Raw genomic sequence first — 23,815 nt, forward strand, 5'->3', positions numbered from 1 at the left:
TGGTAGTTGAGATTGTGGCATTGATTAATCTGATGGCATTATGCTCCTCTTCTCCCTCCCTCTTTCACAACGCGCCACTCCCAACACTGTTCCTCTGTTAGGACTCCTTGCTAGTCCAGCCAGTTTGGACTGCCTGTTCCCATAGTAGTATCTGATATTAGATGCAAAGATGAGATGACTCGTTTTTCCCAGCTTGTTGTGAAGCATGTAAGAGGAGCGGGCCAGACCGTCCTACTCCGCCAAGATGCCGGTCTCCAGGAGCTGGGTGTGTCGGAAGACGTGCTTGACGCCGCAGCGGCCCTTGGAGAAGTCGCGCCTGGAGCAGGACCTGAAGCTGATTGGCGAGTACGGGCTGAGTACGGGCTCTACAACAAGCGCGAGGTATGGCTGGCCAAGATCCGCAAAGCGGCCTCACACGGACGAGAAAGACCCGCAGCGGCTCTTTGAAGGCAATGCCCTGCTGCGGCGTCTGGTGGTATCTGCGTCCTGGACGAGGGCAAGATGAAGCTGGACTACATCCTGGGCCCGAGGATCGAGGACTTCCTGGAGCGGCGCCTGCAGACGCAGGGTTTCAAGCTGGGCCTGGCCAAGTCCATCCACCGCGTGCGTGCTCATCCGCCAGAGGCACATCAGAGCCCGAAAGCAGGTGGTGAACATCCCCTCCTTCATCGTGCGCCTCGACTCCCAGAAGCACATCGACTTCTCCCTGCGCTCGCCCTACGGGGGTGGCTGGGCTGGCAGGGTCAAGAGGAAGATCTCCAAGAAGGGCCAGGGACGGGCGGGTACCAGCGATGATGAGGAGGAAGATTACATTCCTTGTGCCCCCCCCCCCCCCCCCCCCAAATTGGAATAAAGGTCTTTAACTTGTGGGGAGAAAAAAAAAAGATGAAATGACTCTTTCCTCCCAGTGTTGCCTTCCCTGGGTGATTGCTGTCAGGGCCAGCCCAAAGACTTAGCTGTGGTTTGAACACTTTAGGAGAGAATTTAGAACCAAAACATAATTTAAAGTAATGATTCAAACTCATTGTTCTTGATCAATGAAAGAAATGGCCCTACAAGATTATTCTTAAACTCAGTAGTGAGAATTGGAGGTGGCTGGTATGCTTAGGGATAAAGAATAATATACCAATATAGGATGGTAAAGGATTGGCTAGATATAACTACAGAAGGAAGATGCTCCACATATGTCATGCTTAACTTAGCTGAATATTAGTCTACGTTTTAGGTTCTCTTTGAGAGGGAAAAGGGATGTCTACAATTTTCCCAGGATGTGTTTAAAAAAAAAAAATATATATATATATACACACACACACACACACACGTATATATTATGTATGTATGTGTGTATATGTATAAAATCTTTTGTGTCATGCCTCACAATATTTTATCTATTAAGTCACCACAGTTGAGATATTTAAGGAAGAATATGAAATGAATCAAAGGATGAAAAATAACTTTTAAATTAAAGGCATTACATTTTATTGAGAGAAGAAAGGGCAAAGGGGGTGACCTAATTGCTTTCTTAAGTAAATTGAGAGGTCTCTCAATTAGGTACTACTTAGAACAAATTCTTGACTGAATATGCAGTAAACATTGGAGCGAACTACTGAGATAGGCAAATGGATGCTCTATTTCTTAATAGCTTTAAGATGAAATTATCTGTTCAATCTGATAACCAATAGAATTTTTTTTCTATTTAACTCCTTGTGGCCTTCTCTTCATGACAGGGCTATCTATCTCTATATTTTTAACCAGGTATTAGTAGGATTTTTCAGTAAGTGAAATACTTAATGGACATTGTTGTGATAGAATTCATCTAAGGTGGATTGACATGATCATGGGCATTCATGATAATAGTCATAAGCTGACACTAGTGTTTTCTGGTGTCTCTTTGAAAGAATTAGCATTTTGTATGTGACAAGTGGTATCAATATGATAAAATCCTGATTTATGTATTTGGTCAGCAAACATTTATTGCTTACTATGTGCCAGGCATTGCTACAAAAAGTAGGCTATTTTAAATGTCCTGTGATTTAAAAAATTAAGTTGGCTAGTTGTCGTATATTTAAAAAACTTGGTCCAGCACTTTGATTCCTCACTTGGGACAAGAAAACTGTGAGTTGACACATTGTGTAGGGAAATTTTTTTTAACTCTAGAATTTCTTTTTGCTCAACCATTAAAACTCATCATAACTGCATCCACAGTTTTCTAGCAGTCACCTTGCTCTGTTTCAGCTTTAAGTTGTCTTAAAATAGCAATCCCTAATCATTCTGTTGAAAGGATGACAGTCTCTGTTATGTTCCACAATTTCAGGACATTCCCTAGCATTGGAAGCATTAGACAGAAGCTAACTTGTATGGGATTTATGTGTTAGTGGTAGATGATTGAATTAATGGATCCTCAAGTTCTCCTACTTTTAAATTTCTGCAATTCAGTTTCTAAGGAGTGGGATTGGAGGATCAGGACTGTAGTGTGTTGTTAGAGGCTATATATGTTTGTCTTTATAACAAACATTACATTTCAGATACTATCTGGGAATAATTAACATATGTTTCTACAAGGGACATATCTATTGGTACCCATGCCTGGTAAAGAAGTGATCTGTAAATATTTCTTTGGAATAATTTTAAAATACTGTATTTGTCCTTTTTCCTGCATTCCATTTGTTGTAGCCAGGAGCTGCTTTGCGTACCTTTTTAATGTATATACTTACTCTGTTCTCTACTTAGCTTTATGTTCTATTATGAGGGAGAGGGTATCTGTATATCTTGGACATAATTAATAATTCCCTTTAGCTGGCTTCTCTACTCTATTGTGTCTTATATAATTTGTTGTTGTTTAGTCGTTTTAGTTATGTCTGACTCTCCGTGACCCCATTTATATATTAATTTCCTATTATTTGAAAGACATTAGATTTATTGATTCATATGTATGCCCATTTGGCCATACAGAACAGAGAGGAAAAGGAGCCTGAGCCCCCTAATTTTTTCCCTTAGAATTATTGCAAAACCTTAAGACAGGCCTACTATAGAGTTAGGACAGAGGCATGAATTTCAGAATGAGAGGATTCCTTGGACCAAATCACCATTGTAGCAGTTGTCCCTAGTTCAAAAGGACAGATAGCAAAATGGTGGCATATACCACTCTGTACTGACATTTTCACAGTATACTGATACCCTACCAAAGTTGACTTTGTGGCTAATGAGGCTCAAATTCCTGGGTTGAAAATATGGAATAGTTCCTTTCTAAACTCCTCTAAGTATGGCTTTTCTTCTCTGTACTCAATATGGTCATCCATCATATCCTTTAAAAGCTTTGAATAGGAAAAAAAATACAAGCAGATGATTTGCCCCCTTCATCAGAACTAAGGGTATTAATTTTCTTACTCTCTTTGTCAATATACCAAGCACCCATGATTTTGTCACTATGGAGCTCCCATCTTTGCACATTACAATGGTTTGTAATTTTCACTCTTTGAAAGTTTTCTTTGTCTCAGGTTAAATGACTTGTCTGGGTTCATACAACTAATAAATATTAGAGGTAGGATTTGAATCAAGGTCTTTGTAACTCCCAAGTCCATCATTCTGTCTAGAACACCTCATTGCCCTTGTAACAATATATTATTATTACATTTTGCAGTATATGAAATTACTATGTTTCAGTCAGCCTTCTGCAATTATCTAGGTTGGTCCTTGAACAGCAGACATTACATCTTTCCAGTGTGGTAGAACCTGACATAATTTATTCTCACCGTTGTAACTCTTCAAGCCATCACCTCCATGTCAGTGGGATGATGAAACAGGATTTTGCAGAAGGTGAAATAATGGATGTTTGATATTATTGAATAGAATTGGTATCAGCTAGGTCGTAGATCTATATAAGTATTATTTTATTTTCTTTTAGGAGGAACAAAACAGAGGCAAACCTAATTGGGAGCACCTAAATGAAGATTTACATGTACTAATCACTGTGGAAGATGCTCAGAATAGAGCAGAAATCAAACTGAAGAGAGCTGTTGAAGAAGTAAAAAAATTGTTGGTACCTGCAGTAAGTAATAATTTTTAGATATTTCTTGTAGAATTTTCCCATTTGATTCCTGACCTATCAATTTCTAGTCCAATTAATGTTGGGAAAACATTTTGATTTTATATTTATCCCTCCAATGTGAGTAATTCTCTTTCTTTTGTGCAATGCTATTTATAGAGAAATGTTGATTTCTTTCTCAGGGACGATAAAGTGGATTTATGTGTGTCAGATCACATAAACATTTGATACAACTTCTACCTAAAAAAGTTGGTTTAATTAGCTGTGACTTTCTTAAAATTGGCTAACCTTTCACTCTTCTTCTCTAAGGGATGCCTGAATTTTATTCATTGGGGAGGGCAGGAGTGGACATAATAGATGACAGCTTTTTAGACTACCATGTTAAATGATTTCAGACTGCTTAGTAATAGATGAAGGCTATACCAGCTTTATTAAAAAAATTAAATATTATGTTTTGGGAGTAGTACATTGTTGTAAATGTAACTACAGAAATATAATTGCACACATTTGTGTAAAAAATTGTCTTCTCACTTCTAGCTTGAGTAGTGAAGTCACTGTAAATTGCATGGAAAACTTTTATTTATTTATTGAGACAATTTTTATAAAATTGTTATTTTGGAGTATCTTACATAAATCCTTTAAAGTGTAACTTCTTGCCATTTGTACGAGTGAATAAGCATCTTTTTTTTTTAAAGGAAGGTTAAGGAATAGTAATCTTGCTATACATCTGAGTCCTTACTTACACTGTTCAGTAGATAAATAGTTGTCAGTTCTTGTGTTCATTAAAGAATGAAGACTTTTTAGCCTGGTGACTAATCGATTCATTGGATTTTTTTTTTTTTTTGAGCCTGGTGATTTTTTTGGGGGGGGTGGGGTTAGGGGTGGATTTTGGGTTCATTGGATATTCCCTCTACTAAGAATGGCAAAGAGCAGTGACAAGGTGTGAGTACCAGGACTGATACTGCATGATGATAACATTTTTTCCAATGATGGTCTTTCTGAGGCATGGTGAAGAAGTCCAAGAGTAGCACATCTAAGTAGGAAATGTGTAATTGAGGGGCAGAGCCATGAACTCCCAAACCTTCACTTCAGGAGGTGGTTTGTACTGAAACCTTCACTTCAGGAGGTGGTTTGCACTGACCTATCATTTCCTTCCTGATTTTACTGCTTTGTGACTTCTATGACTTTTCCATCATAATTCCATGTTGAGCAGTTGCCCTTCCTGTTCCCTTTCTCTCTGCTTTTTAGCTTCTTTTCTAGGTTGTCTTCCCTTGTAGAATGTAAGCTCCTTGAGGGTAGGGACTATCTTTTTGCATATTTGTATTATTGCTTAGCACAGTGTCTGGCACATTGTAAGTGCTTAATTGTTTATTACCTGTTTGCTTAGCAGTGTAATAGGCATTTTGAAGATGGAAAGCATTTTGGAGACTTCAGAGACCTGGATTATAGTTTTGACTCTTATTGTAGCTTACATCAGAAAAGTGTCGATACCAACCACTATAGCTATTAAATTTGTTTGTTGATTGAAAAAATATGATTGCATATAGTTATTGTGAACTCAGTAAGTTACAAATGAATTTGTATTTACTAAATGACAATTATATCTATAAGTCATATTTATTATCTTATTATTGTTATTAATATTATATCTTGTGTGAAAAATATCTTGGGTGTCAGATATTTATTCAAACTATAGAATATTCAGTTTTGCTTATGTAACTGTCACTACAGAAGTTTACAGGTCTTTACGTTAATTCCAAAGCCCACCACTTGGTTAGATCAGGTTGTTGTTCATTTGTTTCCAACTGTTTGTGACCCCATTTGGGGTTTTTTTGGCACAGATACTAGACTGGTTTGCCATTACCTTCTTTACCTCATTTTTTTACATGTGAGGAAACTGAGGTATACAGTGTTAAGTGACTTTCCCAGGATCACACAGCCAATCATTGTTTGAGGCCAGATTTGAATTCAGGTCTTCCTGACCCCAGGCCCAGTGCTCTATCTACTGTGGCACCTTTCTGCTCTTAGAGCAGATTATTACAATCAAAAATCCCTTTGAGCTCTAATATTATAATAATATTATGATCCCGGTTCTTTAGCATATTATGATCTTTTTAATGACACAGGCCAATAAAACAGACTTGAAACCTTTGACTCATCTCTCTTCTACCTTTCCTTTATCTGGTCAGTTTCCAAGTTTTTCTCTAAAATATGCTCTAAAATAGCCGTTCCTTTCTTTCCATTCCCTGTCTCATTAATCTGATGATAATCACTAGATATTTATAGCAGGTTTTCAATTTTCAGAAAGACTATATATTTTAACTTACACATGAAATACCTCCTTTATGTAGGTAACACTGTTAGATGCTGTAGGGGAATTCTGAGTTTAGACGAAGATATCCTGTGTTCTTTGAGTTTATAGTCTAATTTGGGAATATGGCATGCACAAATAACACCTGTAATGCATGATATCCGCTCAGGAGTGGTACAGTCCTTGTGCTATATGTGATTGGACTAGTCAACAACACTTTCCAGGTGAAGGTATCTTAAACAAGATATCGGTAACATGATGTGATAGATAAAGTGCTGAACTTGAAGTCACGAAGACCTGCAGTCAGATCATTTCATTGGCACTAGCTGTTTGACCCTGAGCAGCAAGTTGCTTAAACTCTTTTGGCCTTAATCCCTAATCTGTTCTGGCTCTAAATTTATGATGCTGTGATAGCATTTGATTTTGAAGAATAGACAGGAATTCACTAGTCTTGAGAGGAAGGTGCCTTCGAGTGATTTAAAGAAGAGGAGAACATGAGAAAAGAACTGTGTTCAGAAAACAGAATGTTCCAGTCTGAGTACTAGAAATGGAGGTAATGAGAAAAGTTCTTAAAAAAAAAAAAATGCCAGATCGAAAAATTTGAATTTGACTTGATTGTCATTAGGTAGCTTTTGAAAAGTTTTTCACAAAGAAGGGACACTCGGCTTACTGCCTTTGTCATCACAGGCAAGTTATTCTACCATGCTTGGGCTCCAGTTTTCTTATCTGTGAAATGAGAGAGGTTGGCCTAGGAATCCCATTTAGCTCTAAATCTTTAAATCCTCAAATTAATGTAATTTTAAAATTGTATGAAAGCTAACTCCATGTGTCCTTTCCAAATTATTTTATTGGTATTTTGTTTTGATATTATGTTGGTATTTGTGTAGAGGCAGCTAAATAGTGCAGTGGATAAAGTGTGGTGCCTGGAATCAGGAAGACCTGAATTCAAATCCTGCCTCAGACACTTACTAGATGTGTGACACCTTACAAGTCACTGAACCCTGTTTACCTTAGTTTCCTCATCTGTAAAATGAGCTGAAGAAGGAAATGGGAAACCATTCTAGTATCTTTGCCAAGAATACCCCAAAAGGGGTCACAAATAGTTGTACACAACTGAAATGACTGAACAACAGTATTATTGATGTGAGTATTCCCTCACTGTACAATCCCTCACTGTATGTGGAATATAGTTTTTGTCCATATTCTTTTATTTAGCCAACATAGGGAAACTACAGAATAACAACAATTTTGTTTGTAGATTTATTCAACACGTTGCTGTAAATCATCTTCCAGTCTTTAGAATGGGGAGAATGATAATGTAGTTATGATTTATCTATTCTGTTCTGTATTAACAAGGAATTAATGTCCTTTGAATTCAGTATGAAAATTAGAATTGCCACCCACACTTCTTTATTTCCTTTGTTGTCTCTCATTGGGATTTTTAGTAATGAAGTTTTAAAAGTTTGAGTTAGAAATTGTCAGTGAGTTTTTAAAGGTGTCGTATCTACTATCACCCCATCTCTACCTCCTGTCCCACCCCCCAAAAAATTATACTAATTCCTCTTCTTCCCCTTTTCGGCCTTTAGCGTTAACAACAAAGATGTACTTGTGTTACTATAAGTGACTGCAAATTGAGCCAGGATCCGAGGAAGCAATTTTTTTTTTTACATTACATTATTCATTATACGAAGTACTTTGGACTAGTTTAGAGGCTGTCCTCTGTTTTGTTGAAATAATTTTGTCCTACTGAATCTTCTTTGTAATGGTATTTGTTGCAATAGATACTCAAATTTCTAAATGTGAAACTTTGAGGATGTTTGAATTACTTAATTTTTAACATTGCTTTTTATTCATAGATCTTATTGAATTTAATTAATAATTGACCATTCTTTAAAACCACCATTTTCCTAGGAAAAAAATTCAAACTTAGGGCAGCTAGGTGGTGCAGTGGGTAGAGCTCTGGCCTTGAAGTCAGGATGACCTGAGTTCAAATCTAGTCTCAGACACACAACACACAGCACATACTAGCTGTGTGACCTTGGGCAAGTCACTGAACCACAATTGCCTCGCAAAAAGAGAAAAATAATTAATCGTAAGTATTATTATAGTTGCTACTTTTTGGTTTAAACCAGTGATTTATTAATCTATCAATACTAGGATTGCTTTATGAGACAAAATTCACCAAAGCCTTCAACTTCCTAATTAACAAAAAAATGGAAATTAATCAAAAGGAATTATATTCCGTTTAGGTGAGGTACTAACTAGAAACATAAGTAAATTAACATGGAGATTTTACCTAGAAGGTAATGAATAGTTACATGTGGCTATACGAAGAGCTTGTAATATCTTACCAACTAAGGATTATACCACAGAATCAAAATAAAGAACATTGAGAGAGATGTGTAATCAGCGTAGCAAGTTGTCTAAAACAATGGGTGACCCCAGGCTACATTTGTATTCAGTCAATGTCAAAAAAGCTAGAAGATCCCTGAGCATCTTAGTTGGGGCCCCCTTTAGAGAATTTGTGAAAGGAAATAGATTATACAGGATGAAAAAAATGTGGGGTTATGATCCATATTGTTGTTGGGAGCCATTAAGTTTGACAAAGAGCTTTGTATATATTAGCTGATTGGATCCTCAGAGCCATTCTGTGAATCAAGTGCTATCATTTCCACCCCTTTCTCTTATAGGTGAGTAAACTGAGGCTCATAGACATGAAGTAATTTGTGCATGATTGCTTAGCTCATCAGTGTGGTGGGCTGAATTGAAACTCAGGTGGGCTATCATTGTCCTTACTGGACATGAGGCCCATTCATGTTTTATGAGTGTTGATATTACAGTGAAGTCTGCTTTGCAGTGCTTTAGCGATATTAGTGTGGTCTGGTGATACCAACTACTATACACAAATATGGAGTATGTTTTTCCGTCAAGAAATATTTATTAAAGTACACTATACATCGAATAATTTTCCATTTTTATTCATTCCTTCACTGATCTCAACATAGCTCTTGCTGCTGGAATAGGGCAATGACTTTATGGAACTTAAAGCTAGGGAAAGAAGATGGAGGTTATTTTATCCATAAAATCAGGGGTGTTGCCACCAACATCGGAGCAAAGTCTTCTCAACTGCCTTTTCCTTCCCAATCCAGATGTACCCCTCAGGCTGAGATTTTCTTTTCCTTAGCAGGATAACATTTGAAAAGTTTTTGAGGGAGAAGGCAGTGTGGGTAGTATCATCAATTTAAAACTTAAAGAGACTTTAGAATTCATCTAGTCCAGCCCTTTGTTTTTTTGGTAAAGAATATTGGGGTGTGGGAGCAGTATCAGATTCTAATCGCTATGTCTCCTGTCACAATTATTAGAGGTTTATTGAGACTCACTTATTTATGCTACCATGACATTCTTTTTTTAAAAGTGCTGCCAAATTTGTTGCTGGAATGTGAACTGCTTTTAAATGCCTCAGCTTGTTAAAATGAAATTTATGTAGAGAAAAGGGAGTATTTTTTCCGTGAGATATCATTTGGGCCATCCCAAAACCCACTTATCCAGCTCCTTTAAATTACTTATATTAGTGATTAAATGTATTAATAATAGCTAGCATTTATATAACACTTTAAAGTTTGCAGAGCACTTTACATATTTGCCTCATTTGATCCTGACAACTATCCTACGAGTACTGTTATTATTCTCTTTTTGGAGATGAGGAAACAGTCTGAGAGAGAGGAAGTAATTTGTTTAGGGTCACAGTATTTACACCAAGAATACAGGACTTGTTCAGGCTATATACAGTTTACATGGAAGGTGATGTTTGTCCTTCCTTCTCAAAGAGGACCCATGACATTAGAAAAGTAAAGTCAAGTCTTGCAAGTGAATTGGATTTAAGTGAAGGAGGACTGTGCAAAGTCACCACCCTCACTTTGTCCTCCAGAGCCATTTGGATCCAGTGGCCAGATGTAGATCAGGACAACTGGGGATGGATAAAGTGGAAGACCTTGGCCTTTTTAAGCTAAAGTCTTTAACAGGTATCAGTTTGACTGAGGCAGTACCCATTCTATGAGGCAGAGAATGACTTCTTTACCTAGTTTAAAAAAAAAAAATCAGTCTGAATGGGGAAAATCCTCAGGGTTTCTGGCCAAAACAGAAACAATTGCAACCCAAAAAATCTCAGTGCCCTAGGCAACACTCTGAGACTTCAAGTTGCAGAGAAGTTTCCAAACTTGTCAATGGAGATAGTTTCCTCGCCAGCTGAGTTCCCCTTAGGAAAATTAACAGGTACAGTCTCTGCAGTAGTTGTGTTTCTTGTTTTCTAAATTCTGCTGCCTCTATCCTCATATAAGTTCATACAAATTTTCCCATGTTTTTTGAACATTCCATTATAGCCATGTACCATAATTAATTCAGCCATTCCTAGTTTTGGGGCATCTGCTTTTTTTCCCTTTGTTTTTGCTACCACAGAAATTGCTACTAAAAATATTTTAGTGTATGGGAGAACCATCTCTCTTTCACCTCCTTGGAGTTAATGACTAGCAATTGAGTTTATGGGATAAAGGGGTGTAAGTATTTCAGTTTTTTAAAAACATAATTCTAACTAGTTTTCTGGAATGACTTTAACAGTTCACAGCTTTACTAGTCACCATAGCAATGTGCCTACCTTTCCACATTCCCGCCAACATCGACACTTTCCATACTTTTTAAATCTTTGCCAATTTTCTAGGTGTGAGGTGAAATCCCAGTTACTTTGATTTGCATTATTTAGTGATTTGCAACAGTCTTTCATGTGGCTCATACTTTCATTACGTGGCTAATAATAGTTCATATCCACTTAAACATTGGGGAATTACTTATTTTACATATTTGTGTTAATTCCCTGTATATCCTAGATAGCAAAATCTCATCCAGAATATTTGTTACAGTGACTCCCTGTAACTCACCTGCATTTCACCTCATTTTTTCTGCATTTGTGCAAAAGCTTTTAAATTTACTACTAATAAAAATTACTATTCTGTCTTTTTTGATTCTCTCTGTCCCTTGCTTGGTTAAGACTGCTCCATGTTGCAGTGGCCAAATAAAGTACCAGACTGCATTGTGTTCTCATTGTTTAATGTTGCAGTTTTTTAAAAAATGTAATTGAGATTTTATTTTTGCATCACTGAAATTTTTCCATGTATTACTCTGCTGTTTTCTCCCAGAGAACTATCCCACATAATTAAAAAAAAAACTGCATTAAATAAATACAAGAGAAATAAACAAAAATGATCAAGATAATAAAAAAAGGGAAGGGGAGAACATAAACTGTCTTCTTATATCTCTTCTCTGTGACTGTCCTTGTTGTTTATTGTTTTGTAACACTTATTTTTGTTTTGTGATAGTGAGTCTTGGTATTTACATTACTGCTATCATAATACATACATTTTCCTCAGGATCTGTTTGCTTCACTTTGCATCAACTCATGTAAGTCTTTCCATCCTTTTCTGTATTCATCATACGTGTAATTTCTTATACAGTATATTCTTTTTATACCTGTAATGTACTACATTTTTTTTTTTTTTACCCATTGCCCAAATCTGTGGGGATTCTATACTTTGTTTCCAGTTCCACAAAAAGTGTTACTATAAATATTTTGATGTCTGTGGGGCCTTTCTTTTTATTAATTACCACTTTGTGGTGTATGCCTCGTCATGGAATCTTTGAGTCAAAGAATATGGGTGTTTGTCAAGTTATTTGCGTAATTTGAAATTATTTCCCCAAATATTTAATCCTAAATCACAGCTCCACCAGTAGAGTATTAGTATGTCTCCCATCTTCCCACAGCCAATCAAAATTGACTCTCCCTATCTTTTATGTTTTTTGCCATTATGCTGAATATGAGGTGAAATCTTTCAGGATTATTTTCATTTCCATTTCTCTTAATATTGGTCATCTGGAGATTGTTAATATTTTATTGTTTTTGTGTTGTGATTTTTTTTTAGAATTGTTTATATTCTTTGACTGCCTAATATTTGTGACATTTAATATGAGTCTTGTGTATCTATTTTGAGCTTATTTTGGAATATGATATAATTTTTGCCATACCTCTTTTCAGTTTTCCTAACAATTCTTTTCAAGCAGAGAATTCTCCTATAGGGAATTTTCATGCACGTAGAATATTTCTTTGGAGTAGGAATTGTTTTTCTTTATATCTGCATGTTGTCTACAAACTTAATAAATAACTTGTTGATTGATTAATTAGGTTTATAGAAGATTCTAAGTTGTTTCTGATTCTTCCTTAATCTGTTTGGGATTATCAGTTATCACTTAAAGAATTCCTTATTTATGAATCCCATAAGTATGGATTTCTGTATAGTGTATTTCTTTGTAAGCAGAATACAGAAACTTATTCCATCCAGGTGAACAGATGATTAGATGTATTCTTAGATTCTATTCAAAAGCCATTAATAAATTCTAGGGGAAAATCAGATTTTTTTTTATTGCTTTAATTGAGAAATGTCTTACATTTCTCATATGAAATCCAAATCTCATTTGTGACATCATAGTTTCCGTAGTGATCTATTCTGAAAACAGAATATTGGCTTAAAGGTAGTATAATTTTCTGGAGTTTGAGCTGTAGATAGAAAGGATACTGTATTATTTTCATTAACATACTTAGAAGTGATGATCTTGATTCACTAAATATATTAAAATTCTGTCTGTACTTCATAACATTATTATGTAATGTGAGCTTGAAAAAAATAATACTAAGTAAAACTCTGATTTGTTTTTGTTTAGTTATGTCAATCTCTGGTTTAAAGTTGTCCTTAAAGCTTTAAATTTATCGCAGTAACTTGATCAGTCAGGATTATTTTGTTGTTCCAGACACCTTTTCTTTCTTTTTTAATAATTACAAAAGAAATAATTCAACATCTTTTGCCTTACAGAAGTGATATGGAATACTAGGTGACTGCTTAGCTAAAGATTATTGAGAATCATAATTATTGTGTTTAAGGGGTTTTTTATACTGCCATCAGATTCAGTTTTATATTTCATCCTTTGATAACAGATAATCAATTATGAAGCATTTCTTAAATCTTAAAGAGCTATTTAACTTTGTGGTCATTTTTTATCTAAAGAAATACAAATATTTTGTCTTCATATATTTCAAAATAGAGAGCATCCTATTCTTCTGAAGTGTAATTGATAAAGGAGTTTTCATCTCAGTTATTTAAACCCTAAAAAATACTTTTTTTGACTTCACTCATTCAGTATAACTCAGAGGTTCTTTGAAAAAGATTTGGCTGTACTGACTGTTGGAAATGAACTAACAATGTTTTTGTTTCCTCTGTTAGTCATTGGAGGAGAGAAGTGAGAGAACCAGGATATATGTAAAGATGTTTAGAATAAGAAAGGACCTGAGCAATTATTTTTTACTAAAGAAAGTGAAATATAGAAAAGTTAAGTGATGGCACTATCTTCATTATTTTTTCTATGCCCAATATATTACATAAGGGCATATTGGCCAGAAATTATCACTCTCTGCTCCAAAACAATATTATTTTATCAGTTTGTTTCTTATAACAAAATACCATTGTGTATATCAATTCTTCACTGGAATAATCACTGTTTAAAGCCTAAAAATGACTCCTTTCCTCCTTTAAGGAAAAAAAAAACCACAGAAAATAAAAATGAGGAAACTTAGACACAGAGAAGTACACTCATTTTCCTATCCCAGTGGGTTAATATCAGACTGGCCACTGCCTAGTGTTCTTACTGTACCAGCACAAAACAGGTGACTGAACAAATTGGATCATCTGCAGATTAATCTTTATTATGATTTCAGGGGCAGTAAAGAAGAGAAAAAAAGGAAACAAACTCTGAAACAAACCAAATCTATTTGTATGTCTGAATTCACATTATTCTGAGGTGCATGTGAGGTTACATGTGGCTGCTGTGCTGTAGTATACATATAAAGACCAGAGCAAGGATATGAGCAGGAAAAACATTATATGACCTCAGTATGCCATCAGACATGAATGCTGTCATATCAACCAGGCAGAACACCAGAAAACCACCATTAATGCCATGGAGAAAAAACCCCTAAAATACCTTCTCTTTCCTTCGGCTAGTCACTTGGGTCTTTTTCCCTCTTAGGACCTATCTTGCAGGGTTGTTGTGAGGATCAAATGGGATAAAAATTATAAAGTACATTGCACAGTGCCTAGCTTGTAGTAAACATTATCTAAATTTTATCGATCATTTGGTGAATCACAATATGACAAGCTTTTTGTGTTTAGTCAGTGATAAAAAATAATATTTTAGTTCTTTATTATCAAAATGTTCTTTAAAAGTGTTTAGTCAACTGAATGCTGAAGTCAATGAAATAAAACCTGTAGAATTTTCCAGTATGTGCACAGGGCTATAGGATTTGAAATTAAACACACATACACACACACACACACACACACTTTCAATGACTTTTGTTGTGTGATTTCTTATTTGTATTTTGAACTACTTAATCTTAGTACAAGTCTACTTTAAATCATCATTATTTGACTCATTTTGTATACTTCAGAATGAGTTGAGGAATAAAAGGTATATTTAAATAGAAAACTATTTTAACTAGCTTTGTAATATCAAAACAGCTAATTCTTTTTAGAGTACTGTGGTTTATAATGAGGGCAGACCATGAATTGGAGGGTCATTTTATTTTTATAAAGCATTTTGTGTCTGTTGTGGTATATGATGGTGCATGCTATGAATTGGCATTTAATTTTGTTTTTATAAAGCATTATATGTATGTAAAATATTGAGATAGGACAGGCTATACAACGAAGATATTTACATCAACTTCCAAAACAGTGAAATCTGATAGGTAGATACAATTTTTTATTTTATATACATTTTTAACAGCATCTCAATTCAGTATACAGCCATCTTAAAATCTAATGTAATTTTGTTTTCCAAAATAAATTGGTTTTTATCTTTTGTTTTCACATCACCTATATTTACCATTGTATCTCTTTCTCTACCCCAGAGAGAAATCCCTTGTAATAACAAAGAAAAAGAAGAAAAATTCAACAAAACTAATCATTATATTGAAACAGTTGAGCCAAAGGGCAAATGGACTCTTCTTATATACCTCTTTTTTTTAGGCCAAGTTTATTATAATTTCACATTATTTAGTTTTTCTTGAAATAAAAGCCTATAAATGTGTCTTTTCCTCTAGAAGTATATGGTAGAGCTGGTCCAATGCTGTTGAATACTATGTATTCTTTTTTTTCCCCCATCAGTAATCACATTCCTAGTTTAGGTATCTCCAAGAATTACTGTTTTATCCACATAGATACTAGCCATACCCATTTTCTGATGTACTGGAGAATATAGATTCATCATTGTCTTGGCTTTTCTTCATATTTACAGAAGTCATAGAGAAATAATCCCTTGGCCTTGTCATTTTTAGCTGTTGGTCCTTCTATACTTTTAATAATCTTAAAATTCTGTCTTTCTAGTCTTCTTGTACTGTACTTTCCTCTATACACTATTATCCAGCCACCTGCTCTTTTTATGCACAGTACTCCTGTCTTTCAACTCTTTCCCTTTTTACTGGCTCTTACCTCACCAAAAATGTGCTCCCTCCTCACCTCCACTTCCTTGCATCCTTCAAGATTTAACTCATATCCAACTTGTAAAAAATTCCCAGTCCCCTTTGTACTAGTAGTGCCTTCCAGCAGATACAATGTATGTATATTTTGTTCATGTATTTTTATCTAGATGTTGTGTCTCACCAGAATATGAGTTCCTTTAGATCAGGAACCATAGTTTTGAGTTTTTTGTTTTTGGTTTTTTTACAGTGCTTAACATATAGTAGATACTTCACGTAGTAGATACTTAAATTTTTCTTAAAAGACCTATAAATATATTAGTCACACCAATATCACCTGGGAGCCAGATCCTTTCTATCTTCTGCAGACTTCTCTGTCCATATCCCTACTTTCATCCAGTGTCTGCCCCCGTATTCAGAGTGATTATAACTTTACCATAGCTTTGATGTCCTTCTAAATCCTCGTATCTGGGGTAGACATCCATTACCTCTAAGTGCATGTTACTCCAGCTTTTCTTGACTGTTTCATCCAAATTTTCTCTGGGCAGAAACAAACTTGGAAATCCGGCTTGAAAGGACTACCATGACCCACTTCAAATTAAACTTACATTCTAAATTATTTCCCAAGAATGAATCTCTCAGGAGAAAACTACTCAATCTACCTATTCTCTGTATTGCTCAATGACATTATTTGAGCTAAGATTAAAAATCTGATGTTAGTAATCACTGTACAATTCTACCTCTCTGGTTGATGCACTTCATTTTATCTAACTGTTTACATTTTCAACAGTAAACCTTTATTTTTCATTTTTAATTTAAGTTATAACAAACATGAACATTTCCCTATATAGTGACCAGACCACATGAATCTAACACAAATAGCTTGTTTTTAAAGTATATATCAACTTTAACATGATAGTTCAGCACTGACCTTCATGTCTGCATCCTTTTCTGTACTCTTTTCTGCTATGTTCAATTTATTTTTAATGTTTTTCATTGACACTCTTTTTTTTTCTTGCATAACATCACTCAACTCTCCCTTACCCCCATGTGCACAAATTCAGTGAGGTCCTTCAGGAGGGATATGCCTTTCACGAATAGGAAGGTGGTAATCTCACTGTTTTCTGCCCTTATCATACCTCACCTGGAGTGTCGTATTCAGTTCTGAGCATCATGGCTTTACGAGGACATCACAAACCTGGAGAGCATTGAAAGAAGGAGGAGAACCTTGAGTCTATGATGTAAAGATCGGGCAAAAGAATTGGACATATTTAGTCTGTAGAAAAGAAGATTCAAATGGGTCATGATTACTGTATTCAGGTGTTTTAAGAATTGTCATGTGAAAGAGAGATTAGATTTTTGTTTTGTTTTGTTTTGTTTTGTTTTTGGCCAAGAGGGCAGAACCATAAGGTATGGGTAAAAGTTACAAACAGTCAAATTTAGCAAATCTACCAGACATTTAAAGAACAATGTATCCCAATACGATTCCTTCTGTGTCACAAATACAATTTTGATAACTAAAGTAGGGAGAGCAAAAACAGAGAAAGAAAACTATAGACCAATTTCCCTAATGAATATTGATGCAAAAAATTTTAATACGATAACTAGCAAGTTAACTCCAGCCATATATCACAATCATGCACAATGACCAGTTGGGATTTATGCCAAGAATGCAGGACTGGTTTAATATTAGGAAAACAAAAATTATTGGCCATATCGGTTACAAAAGTCATATATAATTATTTTTTATAAACATCAATAGATAACACAAAAAGCTTTTGACAAAATATGACACTCATTCCTATTAAAAATAGTAGAAACTATAGGAACAAGTGGAACTTTTCTTAAAATACATATATCTACCTAAAACCAAGAGTGAGCATTATCTGTAACAAGGATAAATTAGAAGCTTTCCCATTAAGATCAGGGGTGAAGCAACAATGTCTATTGTCACCACTGTTACTCTATGTACTGGAAATGCTGACTGTAGCAATAAGACCAGAAAAAAAATTGAAGGAATAAGAATAGGCATCAGGAAAACAAAACTATCAAAACTCTTTGTAGACAATATGATAATATACTTAGAGAATCAACTAAAAAGCTAATTGCAACAATTGACAACGTTTCAGGATATGAAATAAACCCACATAAATCTATGTAATACCAACAAAACCCAGCAGGAAGAAACAGAAAGAAATTCCATGTAAAATAACTGCAGAGGATAGAAAATTCTTTGACATCTACCTGTCAAGATATATTCAAGAACTATATGGAAACAATTACAAAACACTTTTCACACAAAGACATCTGAACAATTGAAGAAATATTAATTGCTTGTGGGTGGGCTGAGCTGTTATAAAAATGACAACTCCACCGAAATTAGTTTACTTATTTAGTGCTATACCAATCCAGTTACCAAAGAATTTTTCCAAAAGAGGTAGAATAAATAACAGCATTCATAAAAAATTAATAAATGATCATTCATTTGATAAATTCATAAATTATTGATAAATAAACCAGTCAGGTCAAAGTAAAACTGAGAGAAAACAGGGTTATGAAAAACTAAATAAGATAAATAAAAAATTGATAAATAAATCTCAAATTGACAAATGGTCAAAGAGTATGAATAGTCAGTTTTCAGATGAAATCAGTTATCTATGGTCATGAAAAAATTCTCTAAATTACTACTGATTAGAGAAATGCAAATTAAAACAACTCAGAAGTAACACCTCACACCTGTCAGATTGGGCTAATATGACAGAAAACATAAATGATGAATGCTGGAGAGGGTGTGGGAAAATTGGGACACTAATGCACTGTTGGTAGCGTTGTGAACTGATTTAACCATTCTTGAGAACTATTCCCAAAAGGCTATAAAACTGTGCATACCCTTTGACCCAGTAATACCACTACTTGGTCTGTATCCCAGAGTGATCAGGGAACAGCAAAAAGGCCCTAAGTGTACAAAATATTTCTGAAAGCTTTTTGTTGTGGCTAAGAATTAGAAATTGGGGATTCTCGTCAGTTGGAGAATACTTGAAAGTTGTTGTATGTGGTTGTGATGGACTGCTGTTGTTTTGTAAGAAGGAATGAAGGGGATGGTTTTTGAAAACCTGGAAAGACCTTTATGAACTAATGTAAAATGAAGTAAACCAGAACCAGGAGAACATTGTACAGTAATCGCAATATTATATCAACGATCATTTGTGATGGACTTCGTTACTCTGATCAGTGCAGTGATCCGTGAGAATTCCAAAGGATTCATGATGAAAAATGCTCTCTACTCCAGAGATAGATCTGATGAATTCTCTGATGAGTAGTTACTGAAACATATTATTTTTCACTTTATTTTTCTTTCTCCTTTTTCAGAGATGGAGGGGAAGACAACAATATGACTAATCTGGAAATATGTTTTGCATGACTTTACTTATATAATGACTGTCATTTTGCTTTCCTTAATAAATGGAGGAGGGAATGAGAGAATTTGGAGCTATTAAAAATGAATGTAAGAGGGAACAAAATCCAATTATATAGCACTTTGTTTTTTATGCTATAGGTAGTGAGTGTTTATACTTCTTGATCAAGGGAGTGATACGGTTATAGCTCTGTTTTAGGGAGTATCTATTTGGCAAGTATATGGAGGGTGGTTTGGAATCAGGAGGTTTTAATTGCAGGGAGATCAGTTAAAAGGTTAATCTTACAGTGCACGTTAGATCTGGTATGAGTTAGAATGGTGACTGCATGAATGGAGAGAAAGAGATAAACAATATTGTAAATGTAGAATGCATGAGATTTGGAGACTGGATTGTATATTAAGGGTGAATAAGGAGTTGAGGGTATTTTAAGGTAGCATACTTGAGTGACTAGAAGGAGGCATTACCATCCACAAAAAGAGAAATTATGCTTTCAGGATTTGTGGCAAAAGATTATTCTGTTTTGGATATGTTTCACTTAAGATCCTGGTGAAATGTCCAGTCAGAGAAGTCCAGTACCCAGTAATGCAGAATGGATTCAAGAGAAAGATTTATCTGGATGAATGGAGCTGTGAGACATCTACATCAAGTGTAACTCCAGTGGAGCTGATTAGAGAGTCTAGATAAGGGGTGAGGAAACTCTGGCCTCGAGGCTGCATGTGGCCCTCTAGGTCCTCAAGTGTAGCCCTTTGACTGAATCCAACTTCACAGAACAAATCCTTTTATTAAGGGCAACCTTTGAATATACCTAGGCATGCAGATTCTGCAGAAAGATTGTGAATGAGTGGCCAGGCAGGTAGAAGTAAAACTGAGAGAGAACAGGGTTATGAAAACTTAAGGAGGAGAGGATATGGAGGAGGAGGAGACCATCAACAATATGAGATGCTATAAGAAATCTTGAAGGAAAAGGACTGGGGAAAAAAATAAAGGGCAGTAACTTCTCACATAATATTAGTTACCTTGGGGAGAGTAATTTGAGTTCTCTTAAGGTCACTCAACTAATGTGTCCCAAAGCAGGACTTGAACCCATTTCTTCATGATTGGGACTCTCTGTCCATCAGGACATGGCTACTTCCGGCTTACATTAAATTCAATAAATAAAATAATTAACATTATTTATTATTTATATGATTTAAGGTTTGCAAAGTGCTTACTCATGTTATGTCACTTGATCCTCACATCAGTCCTATCAGGTATTATTATTATACCCATTTTACTGATGAGGAAACCCAGAATCACACAGCTTGAAAAGTTAGGATTTGAGCTTGGGTCCTTGTAAGTCCACATTTAATTTTCTATCCAGTATACCACTTAAATCCTTACAAACTTGCAAAATAAAAGTTATTTCTAGTATCAATATAAAATGATTTGCTTATTATTGAATCTATAAATCAAATCAATGAGAATTTATTAAGCCAGTGATATGCTGGTTATTTGGGATATGAAGATAAAAAAGATAAAAATAAAACTGTCCCTCAATAAGCTTATAGTCTGAGGGGCGGGGCCAAGATGGAGAAGTAAAAGGAGGGACTTCCTTGAGCTCTCCACCAAACCTCTTCAAATACCTGTAAAAAATGGCTCTAAACAAATTCTAGAGCAGCAGAAACCACAAAAAGATAGAGCGAAACAAATTTCCAGCCCAAGAAATGATGGGTGGTTGATTGGAAAGGTCTGTCTTGCAGGATTGGGAGAGGAATGCAGTTCAGTGTGGGCATGCAGGCAAAACAGGCCTCAGTGAATCTGGAGCAGGCCTCAAAAACCCAAAGTTTAAAAAAAAAATGTTAAAAATTGTTTTCACATGTGATTGGGAAATAAGATATATAGGCAATGGGGTATAGAAATCTATCCTGCCCTATAGGAAAATAGAAGGGGAAGGGGAGAAGAGAAGAGGGCAGATAGAAGGGAGGACAGATTAGGGGAAGGGGTATTCAGAATGTACGTTGTCTTGGGGTCAGGAGGGATGAGATGGGGAGAAAATTTGGAATGCAAAATCTTGTGGAAGTGAATGTTGAAAACTAAAAATAAATAATAAAATCTGAAAAAAATAAGCTTATAGTCTATGCTTAAGGAAAATTTAATTTTAAGTAAATAGCCATCAAAAGCTTTATTTTTCTCTCATCTTTTTATATGTACAGATGTTGGTCTATTTGTAGATATGTCATAAGGACCTGCCTAGTCTAGGAGATTTGTTTTTTCTACTTTAGAAATATTTTGTGTATCTTTACTGAAATGGCAATATACAGTATAAAGTCTGAACTTCAAGGAAGTGTAATTCTATATTTAAACTTCATTTGCTTACATGTTCTGTATAAAGTAGATGAAATTCAAGTACTATATTCTACATTAAGCCTTTCCTGTTCTCCCAGTTGTTATCGTTTTCTTCCCAGACTTCCTCATTTAATTACTTTATGTGTATTTACTTTCTGTTTATGATACATATGTGTATGTATATTTGTCTCTCAGTAGGAGAGGGACTGTTTTATTCTTTGTATTGTATCCCCAGAGCATCCCAGAGAGTCTCCCACAAAGTGAGTACTTAACAAATGATCCAACTGATTGATTGAATTCTAAGATAATCCAAGTTAGGGAGGAGGATGAAAACCCCAGGCTGTTGGCCCTTAGATAATTGATGAAGATAGGATTTTTACAGCAATATATTTTTTTAAAGGGTGATAGTGTGCTGTGAGCATGCTGCTGGGTTCTTGAATGCTATGGGAGTGGTATGCAAGATTCTACTAGACTACTAATTCAGTGAAATCACTGGCAAACCACACTATGATTCAGAGGACCATTCTGGCTAATTGTAGTGGGGCTTCTCACAAGTAAGAATGGTCACTAAATAATGATTGAATAATTTGTGTGTGTGTGTGTGTGTGTGTGTTACATTAAGTTGTTACTATAGTACATTAAGATTTCTAAAGTGTTTCCCTTTACAACATCCCAATTACGCAATTATTTTAGGAAAAAAACCACTGGGAGATGCCATGGTAGAACTGTGAATTGAGTGAAAGTTTTACATTTAAAGTATGTTGTAAACCTACTTATCAGGTAGGCTTATTTTCTTATATTAACAATAACCTATCTATAATCCAATAATTTTCTATCTATAAATATATGTGTAAGCATTAACATTAAGTATACACCCTTAGGGAAACACTTGGTTGCTTTGTCTTCGTTTTTTTTATGTTGCTCTGGATTCATAATGTTTCTTCCTAGCAGAACATCTTTTTCACAAAAATTGCTTTGTATGGATGGAAATATTGGTGCATTTCCCCATAATCATTTTGCAGAATTTGACCAAAAAATGGTATTTTGCTATTTTAATAGTAGTCTTATATAGGTTTATTCTTTACCCTTACAGTGAATTGATACTAAAAAAAATTTGTGCTTGCATTTCTGAAGATTTCACATCAAATATAATTGTATCTTTATTTGAAGTTCTGTGGTAAACAGCAAATGACTAACACCATAGGGACCTTAAGATTAAATGGGTAATTATCAGAAAAAATTACTTTGAAAAATTAAAATGTTTTAAGATGATGAATATGAAATGATTTCTGCAAAACAAAAAAAACCCTAAGAAATCTGATATGATGAATTAGTTTGTCATACACCAATTAGGAAGTTTCTTTAGTTGAGAACTATTTAATTTTTATTTGCATCACTATTTTACACTTTATTTGTTCTCAATCTCTTCTAAGTGAACCATGGCTTAAAATGGTAAACTTCTTTTGAATACAATGACTAAAATATAGATATTCAGGATGAATTCATTTTTGAAACCAAATAACCAACTAAATAATATCTTCTTTTTGAATAAGACTTATTGTTTTAATTTATACTATTCCAATACAGATCCTTTTACTAAAATAGTAAATGTCAATTTTTTATGCCTTCATCTAATAATAATTAATAGCAACTCACAATTACATAGAAGCTTAAGATTTATAAAATGCTTTTCAATAATCTAAGACTTTTGTGATAAAATATTCAACAAATCTCACCCATGTTTCTCTGATACTTTAATGATTCAAAATATTTCTAATTTATTTCAGTAAAAGTTTTTACACCATCATATATCTCAAATCACAAATTTGCACATATATCACCTGGTGTCCAATCTTTGAAATTAGTTAGGTCACCAGACTGGTTAGGCTTATATTGGTTCAGCAGGCAATGCTAAGTACTCAGGGCCACTTTATCTTATATAACTTCCTCCTCTTCATCCAAAGTCCTCGGATGGATTGCCTGTACTCATTCATTACCTTCTTTAGCTGCTTCTTTATTCTCTTACAATATGACTTCTGACCCCACCACTCCATTGAAAGTGTTTTCTCCCAAGTTGACAGTGATTCTTAAAGTACTTCTCTCTCTCTCTCTCTCTCTCTCTCTCTCTCTCTCTCTCTCTCTCT

The 23,815-nt window shown here is 34.9% G+C and overlaps 1 protein-coding gene and 1 pseudogene across 5 annotated transcripts in view; both read left to right on the top strand.

The window, feature by feature from the left end:
* Nucleotides 1-23,815, top strand: part of LOC114031547 (protein quaking) — a 197,685-nt gene that overhangs the window by 126,352 nt on the left and 47,518 nt on the right. For all 5 annotated transcript variants that reach the window (XM_027846695.1, XM_027846694.1, XM_027846696.1 and 2 more), the window contains exon 4: nt 3,905-4,048. In XM_027846695.1, the coding sequence (XP_027702496.1) occupies nt 3,905-4,048 (144 nt within the window). The remainder of the gene's footprint in view (nt 1-3,904; nt 4,049-23,815) is intronic.
* Nucleotides 245-518, top strand: LOC114031550 (annotated as a pseudogene).

This window comes from Vombatus ursinus, unplaced genomic scaffold (assembly GCF_900497805.2).
Source record: "Vombatus ursinus unplaced genomic scaffold, bare-nosed wombat genome assembly UNPS02015175.1, whole genome shotgun sequence".
In the NCBI taxonomy this organism is placed as follows: domain Eukaryota; kingdom Metazoa; phylum Chordata; class Mammalia; order Diprotodontia; family Vombatidae; genus Vombatus; species Vombatus ursinus.